Source organism: Hevea brasiliensis, chromosome 8, assembly GCF_030052815.1.
Source record: "Hevea brasiliensis isolate MT/VB/25A 57/8 chromosome 8, ASM3005281v1, whole genome shotgun sequence".
In the NCBI taxonomy this organism is placed as follows: Eukaryota; Viridiplantae; Streptophyta; class Magnoliopsida; order Malpighiales; family Euphorbiaceae; genus Hevea; species Hevea brasiliensis.
The window spans coordinates 29,304,905-29,324,113 of NC_079500.1; the positions used below are offsets into that span (position 1 = coordinate 29,304,905).

The 19,209-nt window shown below is 35.8% G+C and overlaps 1 protein-coding gene across 3 annotated transcripts; it reads left to right on the plus strand.

Moving 5' to 3' along the window:
- Positions 1 to 957: 957 nt before the first annotated feature.
- LOC110644467 (uncharacterized) lies at positions 958 to 18,072 on the plus strand. Of its 3 annotated transcripts, XM_058151522.1 has the most exons (4): positions 2,894 to 3,500; positions 3,685 to 3,761; positions 16,401 to 16,478; positions 17,939 to 18,072. In XM_058151522.1, the coding sequence occupies exons 1-4, from the start codon at positions 3,404 to 3,406 to the stop codon at positions 17,990 to 17,992; spliced, it is 306 nt and encodes a 101-aa protein (XP_058007505.1). In that variant the 5' UTR covers positions 2,894 to 3,403; the 3' UTR covers positions 17,993 to 18,072. The 3 variants fall into 3 exon arrangements, 1 of the variants encoding a protein (XP_058007505.1); XR_009150668.1 differs by lacking the exons at positions 2,894 to 3,500; positions 16,401 to 16,478; positions 17,939 to 18,072 and adding exons at positions 958 to 1,395; positions 1,735 to 1,916 and having other exon boundaries at positions 3,685 to 3,763; XR_009150667.1 differs by lacking the exons at positions 2,894 to 3,500; positions 3,685 to 3,761; positions 16,401 to 16,478 and adding an exon at positions 17,235 to 17,696.
- Positions 18,073 to 19,209: the final 1,137 nt, after the last annotated feature.

Genomic DNA, 19,209 nt, shown 5'->3' on the forward strand with positions numbered 1-19,209 from the left:
GAGGATAGTTAAACGCCAAAATGCCACTGCTACGCAATTATTGATTCATTGGAAGGGACATTCTCCTGCTGATGCTACTTGGGAGTTTGCGGAAGAGATGAAGCTTCGATTTCCAATTTTTTTCCTTGAGGACAAGGAAAGCTAAGAGGGGGGTATTGATGCGAAGTTGCTGTGTAAACAGAAGATACGATGGCGTTTTCATTAAAATGAATAAGTGAGATATTGAAGATTTCAGTGAGTGTAGCATTCTAATAAAAGCAGGAAAGAAGTTATTCTGTTTAGGAATTGTATACATGGTGTGAAGAGAACAAATTAATTAGTTTATGTAGGGAATTAATTATCTGTTCTGTTTTGTGTAATTGGGTGATTGAAATAATAACTGTCTTATCTATTTTTCTTCTATTCTTTTTCTTCTCTTTTGTTAAAAAATTCTTTTCTTTGCAACACAATAATGACAAAAGAACGGTTTTGACTCACTGATAATATAAATCTTTCTCTTTAACACTTATCTGGCTCAATCTTCTCTCGTTGACAATCACTGCTGTGAAGCCAAGAAAAAGGTAATTCTATAGAGATCAAGCCAGGTTTATCAGCTTTAGTTACTGGTGGCGCCTCTGGAATTGGTATGAATTTGTAAACACTTGCTTTCTTTTTGGTTTGGTAATCTCATCTGCTTCTGCTGATGGTGATGATTGATTAGTGAGGTCTTCGATTGATCAAAAGTTGCTTTACTTTCATGGTGTTAATAATTACTTTATCTTAGTGTTGTCGCTGACGTTCCGATCAGTTGTGTTTGGTTGCAATGAAGTAATTGAATTTTAATTGGGAAATATCTTGATTCTGTGAGGTTCAATAATACTTATTTTATTAAGTAATATTGATTTTGATTTTGAAATTTGTTTGATATGACTTGGGAGTGAATCTCTTTTATAATTGAAATATTTGATTGCAATTTCAAAGGCAATTTAAGTCAATGCAACTTTAGTAGGGTGTAATTGTTTTCTCTATGATTATGAATTTATAGATTTGTTACGTATGCTATGAAAAGATACTATCTTTGTAACTATACATGCTTAAGAAAACAAAGATTCAATTACTAGGTTTACGGGTCTTGTAAAATCCATTAAATTTTATTATACATGGAATATTTTTTAAGTCTATGATTGATGGTAGGAATTCTTTGACTTGGTTATTTGGTGGTGGTTTACTGTTTACATGTAGGGAAAGCGCTTGGTTTAGCTCTTGGAACGAAGGGAGTATTTGTGACGGTAGTTGATTTCTTAGATGAAAAAGGAAAGGAAGTTGCATCCCTCATTGAGGAAGAAAATGTCAAATTCCATTCCAAGTTGGAATTTCCAACTTCTCTGTTTATTAGATGTGATGTGACAAACTCAAGTAAGTTTTACCACTAATTTATCTTTTGCATTTTTTGTTTCATTTGTAGAAGCTAGCTTTGCCTTTGAACTTGATGCTTTGCAATACTCTTCATTCTATCTAATCTGTAGAAACCTAGCGTAGTCATTTTGTTAATTAATAAATGTCATAGTAAGGATCTGGGGAATATTTCAAAGTTTTAGAAAGAAGCAATTAAACAAGATTTCATATTATTTCCGCATCTGTGAAATGCATAAATTCTGTTGTGGCTAACTTCTCTTTACTCATTTAAACAATAAAAATAGTGATCAGGAGCAAGATGGTATTGCTCTATAGTTTTTATTTTTCTGCTATTAACAGGAGATTTAGTTGCTGCTTTTGAGAAGCATGTAGCAACATATGGAGGACTGGATATCTGTATCAATAGTGCTGGTATTACTACTTCTATACCATTCTACAAAGATCAAACTGATGGCACTCATTCATGGAGGCACACTATTGAAGTGGACCTGGTTGCTGTAATTGATTGCACTTGGCTTGCGGTGTTTTTATATTTCACTTTCTTTTCTTCAAACAGTTCTACTCATGGTGCCAAACAAATAATTTATTGCAGTCTTGGGGAGTTTGGAGTTGTATATACTCTTTAGGAAGCTTCTAGGCCACAAATTCATCAATTTGTTTTAAAACTATGCCTTTTCCTACTGGCCTTTGGGTTTGAGGATGCAGAATCGTAAAGGCCTAATATCAAAAATATAAGTAGTAGTCTTAATATTTTAGCAGAGAAACTTGAGATAACTACTGTGTAATAATGGTTATCAATGTCAGTATTTATTCATTATTTAAGGTCCTACCCGCACCAACCTCAAGGCCGTCTTGAAATTTCTCTATATAAGTTAAACGTATATGTATCACATACAAGAAGTGGGATTAACATTTCCTTGAGACTTTTAGATTCTAAATTAGAAAGAAAGAAAGTAAGACGAAAAAAAAAAAAGATTGAAAAATGGATGAGAATGGACAATCCTGCTGATGAATTTTTATTTTCCTATTTACTATGCACATGATTACACCAAGGATCAGCCATGAACCCTTACCTTTTTACATTAGTTTTAGATGAACTGATGAAACATATACAAGAGAGTATTGCTTAGTGCATAATGTTTGCGGATGATATTGTTCTGATAGATGAGACACGAGAAGTAGTCAATAGAAAGCTAGAACTTTGGAGAAGTACTCTAGAGTCAAAGGGTTTTAAGTTAAGTAGAACGAAGACAAAGTACATGCATTGCAAGTTCAGTGAAGGCCAAACTGGTGATAGGGAAGGAGTTAGTTTGAATGGAATGGTACTGTCCCAAAGTAATCACTTTAAAAATCTAGGCTCAGTCCTTCAAGTAGATGGGGGATTTGAGGAGGATGTTAGTCATAGGATTAAAGTCGGATGGTTAAAGTGGAGATGTGCCACAGTAGTTTTATGTTATCGTAAGATTCCCAATAAATTGAAAAGAAAATTTTACCGTACAGCCATACGACCGGCTATGTTATATGGTAGTGAGTGTTGGACACTGAAAGAATCGTATGCATCTAAGATAAGAGTTGCAGAGATGAGAATGTTAAGGTGGATGAGTGGCCATACTAGACTAGATAAAGTCCATAATGAGAGTATTAAAGAAAAGGTAGGAGTGGTGCCAATTGAAGATAAGTTGAGAGAAGGGAGATTGAGGTGGTTTGGTCATGTGAAGCGTAGACATACGGAGGCTCCAGTTAGACAAGTAGAGCACATTAGGTTAGAGGATAGAAAGAAAAAAAGGGGTAGACCTAAATTGACTTGGAGGAGAGTAGTACAACATGACCTAGAAGCATTACACATTTCTGAGGATTTAACCCAAAATCGTTCAGAGTGGAGAAAATGAATCCATATAGCCAACCCCAAATTTTTGGGATAAAAGCTTAGTTGAGTTGAGTTGAGTTGTACTGTGCATATGATTCTGTACAACTAGAATTATCTACAATTCCTGAACAGATAAAAGCTATGGAAGCTGCACAAAGGGCAGGAGTCATTATAAATCTGGGGTCTGCTTTAGGTCTTTATCCTATGATTAATGACTCTATCTACTCTGCCTCTAAAGGTGTGTTGATCCTCTGTGTCACTTCTTGTTGCTGATTTCTTCAAATGTACTTTTTGGTTGTTCATACTCATCCTGAACTATAAAAAAAATTTCATGCACTAAAACTCTGAACATGAATTAGTATCTGAATAACACCCTGTTGAATCTTCAGATACTTGCAATTTTTATTTTAAAATTTCCTCAGGCAGTGTTGTTATGTTTACTAGATCACTTTTTCCATACAAACATCAAGGTATTCGGATTAATGTGCTTTGTCCTGAGGTAAGCTTATATATGAAGATCTCTGGACTTCTACTAGTTGTATTTCTCCCCTAATGTGATGACTTTCATCATAGTAAATGAAAGTCCCAAATAATCTGATAAGTGAATGTAGTATTTAAACCAATCATATGATATCTTATGATTCTTTTTGTAGTGTCAATGTTGTATGTTTATGTTCATAAAATTTTTGGAGGAAATCAAATTAGCATATATGACATGAGCTAGAGACAAAGTGAAAGGGTTTAAGACACTTAGATCTCAACAATTAGAGCTAAAATAGGGTTGATTATGGTTGGAACAAAGAAAATATAATTAAGGTTTACAAAAAACGTCATAAAAAAAAAAACTGTTGATATGTCTACCAGCAAACTTAGTTATGCTATGTATGAAGTAGGATAAATCCTTCCAAAGACTGAAAACTAATCCTAATTAATAAAGACTTAATGGACAAGAATCCTAAAGAAAGAAGGAATCCTAAAATTAAGCACAATATAATTGAATAGGACTTCCGATGCTCATGCATCAGCTAGTTTCCATCAATGTCTGTTTTGGTATAGCACTGATTTACTGATTTATGTTGTCATTGTCAATTTCTCTAAACTTTATTTTATTCCTTCTGAATTTTTCTATACTGTCTTTTATTTTTATGATCTTGAAAATCACCGCTGACTCAAAACATTCCAATTTTCGTCTCTAATCCTATATGTGGGTCTTGTGCTTGCCTTTTCATTTTCCTTAAACGTCGTATGCAATGTAACACCCCGAACCTCCGAGTTATGAATAGTACCATTTTTGGTCCGTGACTAATACTATTCGAAGACACCTTGAGGACCAAAAATAAATAGAAATTAATTAAGATAGACACAATAAAAATTCTAGTGAACAAAAAAAAAAAACTAAGGACTCATCGGGTATTATAAAAAGAAGGATTATGACCCGATGAGGGGCATTTTGGTCAATTCATCTCAAGAGTTGACTTTTGACCAAAATGTCAATTAAATTAAATAAAATTAATGAATTGAATTATGGGGTAAAAATTGAAGAAAAATTCAAGTAAAAATATGTAAGGGAAAATTTAAGAAATGAAAACTTAAACTTTCATTTCCATTATGACAAAATTAAAATGAAAGACTTATGGGCTTTTGATAGTTAAATTTAATTATTTAATTAAAAGGAAAAATTAAGTAAAAAAAAAAAAGGGAATAAAAATTTAAGTTTAATTATCCTTATGGCATAATTAAAATTTATAATTTTAATAAGCTAATTTTGGGGATAAATATATACATATATATATATATATAAGAAGACAAATGTCTTCTTCATTTCTTTTTTTTTCATAAGAGGCCACCACCCTCTCTTCTCTCTTTCTCTCTCTCTCTTTTTCTCTTCTTCTTCCACTTCTTCCCCTCATTGATTTCCCCTCCCAAGTTTTAATTCCCTTAAATTCCCTTCATAAATTCCATAGCCCACTAAAAGAAAACATCAAAGAGATCTTTGATTGAGAGATTAAAAGCAAGGAGAACAAGAATTGAAAGAAAAGTGAAGTTGGAAAGAAATCAACAAGAGGTAATTTTCTTTTCATTTTAGATTAGTTGTATAAGCTTTGAATGAAGTTAATTTATGATGAAATTTCATAAGAAAATGAAAGAAAACATATATGGAACCTAAACTAGGGTTTTGGCCAAATGGGAGAAAAATTAGGGTTTTGAACATTAGGGTTTAGAGACCAAAAATGTGAAGAAGTGATAAATGATGTCTTTGACATAGTTTAAGGAAAGAAATGGCCATTTGTGACCTAATTAAGTGTGTGAGAAGTGTTTAAATCAAAGCCAAATTCGGATTCGGTATGAAGCATGACCAAAAGTCAACTTTGAGGGATCAAAAATGAAATTTTACAAGTGCAATTGGTATGAGACCAATTGGGACTGAAAATAGGCACTAAATGACACAATTTTCATTTTGGAAGCATGCCCAAAAAGTGACCAAAACCTAGTGAACAAACTGACCAAACTTGAAAAATTGCAGTATGAACAGTACACATGAACAGTAATCGTGTTTGGGTCATAACTCGAGCTAGGCAGGTCAAAATGACCTTAAATTTTACCAGTAGTTAGATGAGATATAGACCTAAAACTTTCATGAAGAACACAAACCCAAATTATGCCATTAACCCAATCAAATTATTGAGCAAATTTGAGTTACTGAATCTGCAAAACTGCAGAATTGCCAAATGAACAGTAAACTTTGCAAGGCTATAACTCTCTCTAGAAAACTCCGATTTAGGCGATTCTTAAACCGATGGAAACCTAAGACATAGTAGAATATTTCATATGAAGAATGTTAGGCCAAATTATGAGCTTAACTCAATCAAATTGCGAAAAGAATTCGGGTCACTGAATCTGCCAGAATCTGGGCACTTAAAATTGACCAAATGAACAGTAAATTTTGCAAGGCTATAACTCTCTCTAGAAAACTCCAATTTAGGCAATTCTTAAATCGATGGAAACCTAAGACATAGTAGAAAATTTCATATGGGGAACATCAGATCAAATTATGGACTTAACTTGGTCAAATTGTTGAACAAAGTTGGATCGATAAATCTGCAAGAACAAAATCTGCAGCATGAATAGTGACGTGAACAGTAATGGTGTTTTTGGCATAACTTGAGCTACACAGCTCCGAATTAGGCGATTCAAAAAGGAAAATAAAGTTAAGACCTAAATGAACAATTTTCATGAAGAACATCTCATCAAATTATGATCGAAACTAGGTAAAAATTGGGTTCAAAAATTGGGGCACCAAACTGTCCCAAAACCAAAATATTCTAAAATTTTCAAAGCTAACTTGGGATGCATTAGACATGCATATAATGAGTTCTTGGCAGCAATTGAGATTGGTATTGAGGTATTCTATTTGTGTATTTTCAGTAGAAAAAGAAGTTGGAACGGACAAGGAGAAGTAGGTAACAATAAAGGAGAGCATTGAAGGTTTGTGCACAACTAACATTTTTCTTTGTTTTAGCTTCGTAAATTGATTTGAATAAGTTTATTTGAATGAGTTTGTTTGAAATGAGTTTATTTTGAATGAGGTATGTTTTTCTCTTGTATTTGAGGAATTTGTGTGTTGCCACCCCTTTTATGGATTTTATGATGATTTGAATATGCTATTGTTTTGCAAACGTGATTATTGATTTAGAAACTCTTGAAAGTTGTTTTGAAACCACAGTTAGCATGACAGTCCCTTCGGAACTCCCCAGTAGTAACGGCTACTTGGGGTTTTATAATTGATATTGATTATGTCTCCCATTAATAATGGTTAGTGGGGTAAGACTACAAGAGTACTCATTAGCTAGCTAGCCCTTCCCTCATTAATAACGGTTAGTGTGGTTGAGATTGCTTTGTCGTGGTGTACAACACGGCACTGATCGTGAAATTTTGTGTCATGGCTGAGCGTGTGTTGATGTTGGCAACACTAATGCTTTGTGAATTGTGATTTATGAAGTGTGATTTCTCATGTAAAATGTTATTCCAATAAATGGCTCTTATGAACTTAGAACTATTGTGAAGTTTTCATGCTTAAGAAAAATGTGATTTATTATGCTTTGACAAATTATGTTTTACTTTAAGTTTTGAAGTTATTAGTTGTGCACCACTGAGTGATATACTCAGCGATAGCTTCTTTATCTTTATCGCAGTAAGGGAAAGAAGAAGGCTGAGTGAGAGACTTGGAAGCAGCATTTTGGTATTGTTTGTGGGTATATATTGTAGTCATACCCCTGTAATTTCCTTTTGATGTATTTTGTACCTATATGCATGGATGTACGGACATTGAGCAGTTTGTATTTAAAAACATTGCATTGCTATCACATTTTGAGTTTGTAATTATTTTGTATTTTACTTTGAGACTTATGAAAATGTAACTTTTGCAATATTTAGTCTATCATTATTTCCAATGAATGTTTGCATGGAATTTTAACTATTCTCATACAATTTTCCGCAAAAGAATTGATAAGATAAAAAGCTATGGTTTGTTTTAAAATCCTTTGTAGCATAACTAATGGGTTATCGGTAGGTGGAGTTCGGTGATTCATTAGGCATGCTACGGGAACATGTCATGCCTTACAAGGGATAAGGTGTGACATGTTTTAGTGGTATCAGAGCTTTGGTTTTTATACAAGTTTTGAAATTGCATGTTTGAAAATTTTTGATAAGTACAACTGCTCAATTGTCATTATTGATACATATAGTGCATTACATCATAAATATGGACTAATGGAAGGAAATCTCCTCGTGTTGGTTGCTCAGGGAGTAGAATTCCTTGTGATTCAATATGGAAGAGGGTGATCACACAGTAGAGCAATCAGTAGCAGCTGAGGTACAAGGGGAAGCCCCAGCTCCTCAGAATGCCAGTGGATCAGCTGCACCCATCCCACCCATGCAGTTTCCTGCTCAGTTCACTCAGTAAATGGCTGCACTATTTCAGCAAATGGTTAGCAATATACCAGTCCAAGCTCCTGTGCAAGCACCTCCAGTGCAACCACCATCCCCAGCCAGACAATATGACAAGTTAATGAAGTATGGGGCAACAGAGTTCAAGGGTACAGTGGACCCATTGGAAGCTGAGTAATGGTTAGAACGGATGGAGTGGGTCTTCAAGAAATTGCACTGCACAGATGAGTTGAAGTTTGAATATTCAATTTCCTTGCTGCATGGAGATGCATATGAGTGGTGGAAGACCATTCCCCTTGATTTAATTTGGCGGCCGATCTTGACATGGGATGACTTTCTAAGGGAGTTTAGACAGAAGTATGTTCCTGATGCCTATGTGGATATGAAGCTACAGGAGTTTCTTAGTTTGAAGCAAGGGAACAAAACTGTAGCCGAGTATGAGAGAGACTTTTCTCACGTCAGCCACTATGCTGGAAGCCTACTCACTACCAGTAGAGACAGATGCAAACGGTTTGAGGCCGGTTTGAGGCCTAGTTTGAGATTACAAGTGGTTGGGTTTCGACATGACAACTTCTCTGGGTTGATATCACAGGCCCTTGAATTGGAAAGGATAGAACTGGAAGGGGCATTTGAGAAGGTAATCATTGAAAAAGAGAAAAGCAATAAGCCTACAGGTCAAAGTCCAAGTAACAATTCGGGTAAGAGGAAGAGCTTTGGGGGACCAAGTAACAGAGGATCTAGTAGGGGAAGATTCTCAAGGCAGAGGCCACCTAGATCGGACAGCAGACATCTAGGGGTTCCTTTCCTACCCGTGCTTGTGAAACTTATGGCAGGACTCATGGAGGAGTATGTTATAAAGCCATAGGAGCCTGTTACAACTGTGGTGGAAGTGGGCATTTTGCTAGAGATTGCACTAGTGCCCGCAGATCTGGACCGCCTACTACCACTCAGGGATCTGTTCAAGGTTCTGCTTCTAGAGGACAACAGACAACTAGTAGAGGCAGAGGCAGGGGTAGAGGTAACACTTCTGGTAGTCAGGGCACAGTGAGACAACCAGAGCAGAGTGGTGCACCAGTCAGGGTGTACATCATGTGCCAGAGGGATGAAGCTGAGACATCAGATGTTGTGGCTGGTACTTTCTCCATTTTTGATAGAGATGTATATGTCTTTGTTTGACCACAGTTCTACACATTCTTATGCTAGTGCCAGTATTGCATGCTCTATTGCTATTCCTTGTGTGAAATTGGATTATGATGTGCTAGTGACTAGTCCTTTAGGACAAGAGGTTAGGGTGAACAAATTGTATAAGGATTGTCCTTTGGTGATCCAAGGACATACATTCCTGTCAGACTTAATTGACATGCCCTTCCGAGATTATGATATCATCTTAGGCATGGATTGGTTAGCCAGGCATCACGCCATGATTGACTGTAGACTGAAGACAGTCACTTTTGGTCTTCCCAAGTATGCAGATGTAGTGATACACGGGGAGAGGCAGTTATTGTCATCCAACATCATTTCAGCTGCACTTGCTAGAAAGATGATTAGAAAGGGATGTGAAGCTTATCTAGCTCATATGATAGACACCCAGGTAGGGAGTCCAGATCTTAAAGATATTCCTACAGTATGGGATTTTCCGGATGTTTTTCGGGAAGAATTACTGGGATTGCCTCCGGAAAGAGAGGTGCAGTTTGAAATTGAGACTATGCCTGGTGTGGAGCCAATCTCCATCACTCCTTATAGGATGGCACCTGCTGAGTTGAAAGAGCTGAAGGTACAATTGCAGGAATTGTTAGATAAGGGTTTCATCCGCCCTAGCGTGCCACCTTGGGGAGCACCAGTATTATTTGTGAAGGAAAAGGATGGTACTCTCCGCCTATGCATGGACTACAGACAGTTGAATAAGGTGACCATAAAGAATAGATATCCTCTGCCACGGATTGATGATTTGTTTGACCAGTTGAAGGATGCAACTGTATTCTCCAAAATTGACTTGAGATCGGGCTACTACCAGTTGAGGGTGCAGGAGCAAAGTATTCTTAAAACTGCCTTTAGGACTCAGTATGGCCACTATTAGTTCTTGGTAATGCCATTCGGGTTGACTAATGCTCCAGCTGCTTTTATGGGCCTAATGAACACTATCTTCAGGCCATATTTGGAGCAGTTTATTGTGGTGTTCATTGATGATATTTTGGTGTACTCAAAGAATACAGAGGAATACGACAAGCACTTAAGGATAGTATTGCAGACTTTGAGGGAGAAGCAGTTGTATGCCAAACTGTCAAAATGTGAGTTTTGGCTAAAGGAGATTTCATTTTTGGGGCATATTGTATCTGCATAGGGTATCCAAGTGGATCCTAGCAAAGTAGAAGCCATTCTTAATTGGAAGCCACCTACAAATGTCACGGAAGTTCGGAGTTTCCTTGGTTTAGCTGGGTATTATCGAAGGTTTGTGAAGGGATTCTCCGTACTAGCATCTCCACTGACTAAGCTACTTAGGAAGGATGTAAAATTTCAGTGGACTGATCGATGCCAGGAAAGTTTTGATGAGTTAAAGAGGCATTTAACTGAAGCTCCAGTCTTAACCTTGCCCACTTTGGGTAAGGAGTATACCATATACAGTGATGCTTCTCATAATGGATTAGGCTGTGTGTTGATGCAAGATAGAAATATCATTGCCTATGCTTCACGCCAGCTTAAACCGCATGAGAGGAATTATCCTACACATGACTTGGAGCTAGCAACCATTGTCTTTGCCTTGAAGATCTGGAGACATTACTTGTATGGGGAGAGATGTTATATACACACAGATCATAAAAGTTTGAAGTACTTGGGCACACAAAAGGAGTTAAATTTGAGGCAAAGGAGATGGTTAGAGCTGATAAAAGATTATGATTGTTTGATAGACTATCAGCCTGAAAAAGCTAATATTGTAGCTGATGCTTTAAGTCGCAAGACTATGGCTGGTTTGAGGGTTTCTCCTTTTTCCATGGTGCATGAATTAAGGGCATTGCATGCTAATTTGGAGATTAATGAAGATGGGCAGATGGTAGCTACTTGGCAAGTGAAGCCAATGCTGGCAGAACAAATTAAAGCAGTTGCATAGAAGGATGATAAGTATGTGAAGTTGATGGAAGAGGCTCGGGATGGCAAGAAACCAGAATTATCAGTAAATGATGAAAGCTTGTTGTTATATAAGGGCAGAATGTGCATTCCTGAGAATGTTGAACTGAGGCAGACTATTTTAAAGGAAGCACATGATTCACCTTTTGCAATGCACCCTGGTGGAACCAAAATGTATAGAAGTGTGAAAGAGCACTATTGGTGGAGAGGAATGAAGAAAGACATTGCAGAATATGTTGCCAAATGCCTAACTTGTCAGCAAGTAAATGCAGAACACCAAGTGCCTGCAGGATTGCTACAGCCATTGCCAATTCCCGAATGGAAATGGGAAAGAATCACTATGGATTTCGTGACAGGACTTCCACGTACACAAAAGAATCATGATGCAGTTTGGGTTATTGTTGATAGATTGACCAAGTCTGCACACTTTTTGCCAGTGAGAATGGATTACAACCTGGAAAGTTTGGCCAAACTATACATTGACGAAGTGGTGAGGTTGCATGGAGTGCCAATGTCTATTGTGTCTGATAGAGATCCTAGGTTCACTTCTAGATTCTGGGGTAGTCTCCAAAAAGCCCTAGGGACTAGATTGAACTTTAGTACAATATTCCATCCACAGACAGACGGCTAGTCTGAAAGGATCATTCAGATTTTGGAGGATATGCTTCGGGCTTGTGTGATTGAGTTTGAAGGGAGTTGGGACACACACTTGCCTTTAATTGAATTTGCCTACAACAACAGTTATCAGTCAAGCATCGGAATGCCTCCATACGAAGCCCTTTACGGCAGGAAGTGTAGAACTCCTTTGTGTTGGGATGAAGTGGGCGAGAGGAAGTTGATTGGTCCAAAATTAGTGCAGCAGACAGAAGAAAAGGTTAAGCTCATTAGAGACAGACTCAAAGTTGCAACGGATAGACAAAAGTCCTACATTGACCTAAAGAGAAAAGATATTCAGTATAGTGTGGGTGACAAGGTGTTCCTGAAAGTTTCCCCATGGAAGAGGATCATGAGATTTGGTAGAAAGGGGAAACTAAGTCCTCGCTTCATTGGGCCGTATGAGGTTCTGGAAAGAGTGGGTCCATTGGCATATAGACTTGCATTGCCTCCGGAGTTAGAAAATATTCACAATGTCTTCCATGTCTCCATGTTAAGGAGGTACAGATCAGACCCCTCTCACATTTTGCTAATAGAGGAGATTGAGGTGAATCCAGACCTGACATATGATGAAGAGCCCATAAAGATCTTGGCACATGAGGTGAAGCAACTGAGGAACAAACATATACCTCTAGTCAAAGTGCCGTGGAACCATCATTCAGGCCAAGAGGCTACATGGGAGCGCGAGGAGGACATGAGGAGACAGCACCCACAGCTATTCAGAGACTGAGACCAGGTAAATTTCGAGAACGAAATTTATTTTTAAGGAGGGGAGAATTGTAACACCCCGAACCTCCGAGTTATGAATAGTACCATTTTTGGTTCGTGACTAATACTATTCGAAGACACCTTGAGGACCAAAAATAAACAAAAATTAATTGAGATAGACACAATAAAAATTCTAGTGAACAAAAAAAAAAAAGAAACTAAGGACTCATCGGGTATTATAAAAAGAAGGATTATGACCCGATGAGGGGCATTTTGGTCAATTCACCTCAAGAGTTGACTTTTGACCAAAATGTCAATTAAATTAAATAAAATTAATGAATTGAATTATGGGGTAAAAATTGAAGAAAAATTCAAGTAAAAATATGTAAGGGAAAATTTAAGAAATGAAAACTTAAAGTTTCATTTCCATTATGACAAAATTAAAATGAAAGACTTATGGGCTTTTGATAGTTAAATTTAATTATTTAATTAAAAGGAAAAATTAAGTAAAAAAAAAGGGAATAAAAATTTAAGTTTAATTATCCTTATGGCACAATTAAAATTTATAATTTTAATAAGCTAATTTTGAGGATAAATATATATATATATATATATATATATATATATATATATATATATATATATATATATATATATATATATATATATATATATATGGGCTTTTGATAGTTAAATTTAATTATTTAATTAAAAGGAAAAATTAAGTAAAAAAAAAGGGAATAAAAATTTAAGTTTAATTATCCTTATGGCACAATTAAAATTTATAATTTTAATAAGCTAATTTTGGGGATAAATATATACATATATATATATATATATATATATATATATATATAAGAAGACAAATGTCTTCTTCATTTCTTTTTTTTTATAAGAGGCCACCACCCTCTCCTCTCTCTTTCTCTCTCTCTCTTTTTCTCTTCTTCTTCCACTTCTTCCCCTCATTGATTTCCCCTCCCAAGTTTTAATTCCCTTAAATTCTCTTCATAAATTCCATAGCCCACTAAAAGAAAACATCAAAGAGATCTTTGATTGAGAGATTAAAAGCAAGGAGAACAAGAATTGGAAGAAAAGTGAAGTTGGAAAGAAATCAACAAGAGGTAATTTTCTTTTCATTTTAGATTAGTTGTATAAGCTTTGAATGAAATTAATTTATGATGAAATTTCATAAGAAAATGAAAGAAAACATATATGGAACCTAAACTAGGGTTTTGGCCAAATGGGAGAAAAATTAGGGTTTTGAACATTAGGGTTTAGAGACCAAAAATGTGAAGAAGTGCTAAATGATGTCTTTGACATAGTTTAAGGAAAGAAATGGCCATTTGTGACCTAATTAAGTGTGTGAGAAGTGTTTAAATCAAAGCCAAATTCGGATTGGGTATGAAGCATGACCAAAAGTCAACTTTGAGGGACCAAAAATGAAATTTTACAAGTACAATTGGTATGGGACCAATTGGGACTGAAAATAGGCACTAAATGACACAATTTTCATTTAGGAAGCATGCCCAAAAAGTGACCAAAACCTAGTGAACAACTGACCAAACTTGAAAAATTGCAGTATGAACAGTACACATGAACAGTAATCGTGTTTGGGTCATAACTCGAGCTAGGCAAGTCAAAATGACTTGAAATTTTATTAGTAGTTAGATGAGATATAGACCTAAAACTTTCATGAAGAGCACAAACCTAAATTATGCTATTAACCCCATCAAATTATTGAGCAAAGTTGAGTTACTGAATCTGCAAAACTGCAGAATTGCCAAATGAACAGTAAATTTTGCAAGGCTATAACTCTCTCTAGAAAACTCCGATTTAGGCAATTCTTAAACCGATGGAAACCTAAGACATAGTAAAATATTTTATATGAAGAATGTTAGGCCAAATTATGAACTTAACTCAATCAAATTGCGAAAAGAATTCTGGTCACCGAATCTGCCAGAATCTGGGCACCTAAAATTGACCAAATGAACAGTAAACTTTGCAAGGCTATAACTCTCTCTAGAAAACTCCGATTTAGGTGATTCTTAAACCGATGGAAACCTAAGACATAGTAGAACATTTAATATGAAGAACATTAGACCAAATTATGGACTTAACTTGGTCAAATTGCTGAACAAAGTTGGATCGATAAATCTGCCGGAACAAAATCTGCAGCATGAATAGTGACGTGAACAGTAATGGTGTTTTTGGCATAACTTGAGCTACACAGCTCCGAATTAGGCGATTCAAAAAGGAAAATAAAGTTAAGACCTAATGAACAATTTTCATGAAGAACATCTCATCAAATTATGATCGAAACTAGATAAAAATTAGGTTCAAAGATTGGGGCACCAAGCTATCCTAAAACCAAAATATTCTAAAATTTTCAAAGCTAACTTGGGATGCATTAGACATGCATATAATGAGTTCTTGGCAGCAATTGAGATTGGTATTGAGGTATTTTATTTCGTGTATTTTCAGTAGAAAAAGAATTTGGAACGGACAAGGAGAAGTAGGTAACAATAAAGGAGAGCATTGAAGGTTTGTGCACAACTAACATTTTTCTTTGTTTTAGCTTCGTAAATTGATTTGAATAAGTTTATTTGAATGAGTTTGATTTGAAATGAGTTTATTTTGAATGAGGTATGTTTTTCTCTTGTATTTGAGGAATTTGTGTGTTGCCACCCCTTTTATGGATTTTATGATGATTTGAATATGCTATTGTTTTGCAAACGTGATTATTGATTTAGAAACTCTTGAAAGTTGTTTTGAAACCACAGTTAGCATGACAGTCCCTTCGGAACTCCCCAGTAGCAACGGCTACTTGGGGTTTTATAATTGATATTGATTATGTCTCCCATTAATAATGGTTAGTGGGGTAAGACTACAAGAGTACTCATTAGCTAGCTAGCCCTTCCCTCATTAATAACGGTTAGTGAGGTTGAGATTGCTTTGTCGTGGTGTACAACACGGCACTGATCGTGAAATTTTGTGTCATGGCCTGAACTGTGTGTTGATGTTGGCAACACTAATGCTTTGTGAATTGTGATTTATGAAGTGTGATTTCTCATGTAAAATGTTATTCCAATAAATGGCTCTTATGAACTTAGAACTATTGTGAAGTTTTCATGCTTAAGAAAAATGTGATTTATTATGCTTTGACAAATTATGTTTTACTTTAAGTTTTGAAGTTATTAGTTGTGCACCACTGAGTGATATACTCAGCGATAGCTTCTTTATGCTGTCGCAGGTAAGGGAAAGGAGAAGGCTGCCGAGTGAGAGACTTGGAAGCAGCATTTTGGTATTGTTTGTGGGTATATATTGTAGTCATACCCCTGTAATTTCCTTTTGATGTATTTTGTACCTATATGCATGGATGTACGGGCATTGAGCAGTTTGTATTTAAAAACATTGCATTGCTATCACATTTTGAGTTTGTAATTATTTTGTATTTTACTTTGAGACTTATGAAAATGTAACTTTTGCAATATTTAGTCTATCATTATTTCCAATGAATGTTTGCATGGAATTTTAACTATTCTCATACAGTTTTCTGCAAAGAGAATTGATAAGATAAAAAGCTATGGTTTGTTTTAAAATCCTTTGTAGCATAACTAATGGGTTATCGGTAGGTGGAGTTCGGTGATTCATTAGGCATGCTACGGGAACATGTTATGCCTTACAAGGGATAAGGTGTGACATGCAATTTGTTGAAACTGGGATGGGATTAACAGCAGACGCTAAACTTGTTGGCATAGTGGGAGGCTTTGTTTCTATGCAAATGGTAATTAAAGGTATACTTTATGGCAAACCTTTCATGTGCCCTTATAATTCCAAGTCCTATGATATTTTTCTTGGTGTGATTTCTTACACTTGGACTTTATAATTTTTTTTTTTTAATTCCTGATTTCCCTGGAAATGTATTGCTTGTTGGTTAAGTTCTTTGAACATGTAACTTTGCTACCATAGTCTTCCCCTCTCAGTACAATTTTTTTTTCATCAACACGTGATACCAATGATTATCGAATGCCCTTTATTTTATTTTATTTAGTTCTCTCAAACAAATTTCAGAATTCCAACCATGGTTTTTAAACAATGGCTGTTATATAATATAACAGTTGTTATTTGTAGGTTTTCAAAGGGGCCATTATCCTTTATCCCGTTACTTGAAGGTAGATTCTGAAATGCAGAAGTAATGGTCGTTACCGCTGTTACTTACTAGTAATGGCCATTATTTACTGTTAAGTAACGGTAACAGTCGTGACTCAATGATTCAGCTTATACAAATCACATGGCAGCAGTGTTTTCTGAGGTTTCTTTTACTCTCTGCATGTTCCAACCTTCCAAGCTGATAAGGATGTGCTGTAGAACCAGGAGAAAACTAGAAGAATGGCAAAGGCCAAAGGTTCTAGAATTGTGGCAGAAGTTTCTAGAAGGCCAGCTGTGCTCTAGTCAGTTAGAGGGAATTTTAGGGACCATGTGACAGTAGTAGCATAAAAGATTATGAGGGAATAGGGTAAAGAGCTTGTGAGGAAGTTATTGTAATTTCCAGCTAGAATACTAGCTTGGTGGCAGACTTCTTAGGTTGCTGGAAATTACAACAACTTCCTCACATGCTCCTTACCCTCTTCCCTCATATTTCTGCCCCTAAGCTAGTATTCTAGCTGGAATTCACAATAACTTTCTCACAAGCTTCTTACCCTCTTCCTTCATATTCTTTTATGCAACTACTGTCACATGGCCCCCAAAATTTCCTCTAATTGACTGGAGCACAACTGGCCTTCTAGAAACCTCTCAACAATTTCAAAACCTTTGGCCTCTTCCATTCTTCTAGTTTTTCTCTTGGTTCTACAGCACATCCCTATCACAAGTTACTGTTTCTATCGCATTTTCTCTCAAAATTTCACTCATACTTCTCCTTTCTACAAATCTCTCCCTTATTCTTTTTAAAGCTAAGATCATCATAAATATTTCTATTCTCCACAACTACTACTTTCAAAAGGTGTGTACTATTTGCTTCTCTCTCTTTCTCTTTCTCTCTCTCTCTCTCTCTCTCTTTCTTTTCATATTTGATAGTTGTGCATTGTAGTTTTACTTATATTTGCCAATATCTATTCATTTCATGAACTTTAAAAACTTTTCAAAAAGATTGTGTAGCACTAGGCCATTACAGCCTTTCAGGCCGGTCCTGTGGTTGCGACCGTGATTTAAAACCATGATTCCAATGCTTGTGCACATTTGTAGGTGCTTTTGAGCTCATTATGGATGAGAGCAAAGCTGGCGCTTGTTTATGGATAACAAATCGCAGGGGTATGGAGTATTGGCCCACTCCCATAGAAGAAGCAAAATACTTGGTCTGTTCTTCAGCTTCCGGGAAAAGGGTGAGTAATTTACAACTTCCTTAAAGCTTTGAAAAAATGTGAGAAATTTTTTTGTCAAACACTTTGATAACATGTGAAAAAAATTTTTTCAAAATTCCTACTTATTTTTTGATGGAAATTTGAGTTCATTAGACAAATTCAAACTCAATTTACATCAGTTGAATATTAATCCTTCCCTTCATAAAATGTAGCCACATTGATCATCCATTCTAGAATGATTTGTTCCTCTTTGCTTGCAGTTGAAGCTCTCCTTACTGCATAGTATATTTATTTTCATCTGAATCTTATATTTTGCCCAATAACTGTAATGTTTATCAGTCCTTATTTTCGTTTTCTCATCTAATGTATGGAGTTGCATGTGCAGCTTCTATTCTTATTTTCCTAGCCATTACCGTTGTTTAAAGCAAATGTTTGAGAAGTGAATGAGAAGGTAAAGGAAGGAACATGAGGGCTGTGTGGGAAGACATAAGAGAATACTTTTTTCAAGCATAAGGAAGACTAGAACAGAGACCAATAAAAACAAAGGTGTTATAAAAGTGTTAAAATAGCAGTTGCAGAATGTATAACAAATGGAACAAATTATATAAAAGCATTTTATTGTTTACAGCATATACAATCTTAGACATTTGATTGTTTACTGTGTATACAATTCAGACAAGAGTTGTGCACCATGTCTACTGTTTAACAGTATGCATGGTCTGGTTTGATTGTGTAGAATGAGATGATTCTCCTTGATTTCAATTAATCTGTACATGGGTATATATATACAATTGATTCTTATAATTGTGTTATACTAATTAGGAAGAAATCCTAAATAGGAATACAGAATACAGAATATACAGAGAAATAATATAGTGATTGACTTTCCATAACACTCCCCCTCAAGTTGGAGCATAGATGTTAATCATGCCCAACTTGTTACAAATGTAGTCAATCCTAGCTCCATTCAGAGCTTTTGTGAAAATATCTCCTAACTGCTCTCCAGTTTTGATGTGTCCTGTTGAGATGATCTATTGTTGAATCTTTTCACGAATAAAGTGACAATCAATCTCAATATGTTTGGTCCGCTCATGAAACACCGGATTAGAAGCAATATGGAGAGCAGCTTGATTATCACACCACAATTTCGCAGGC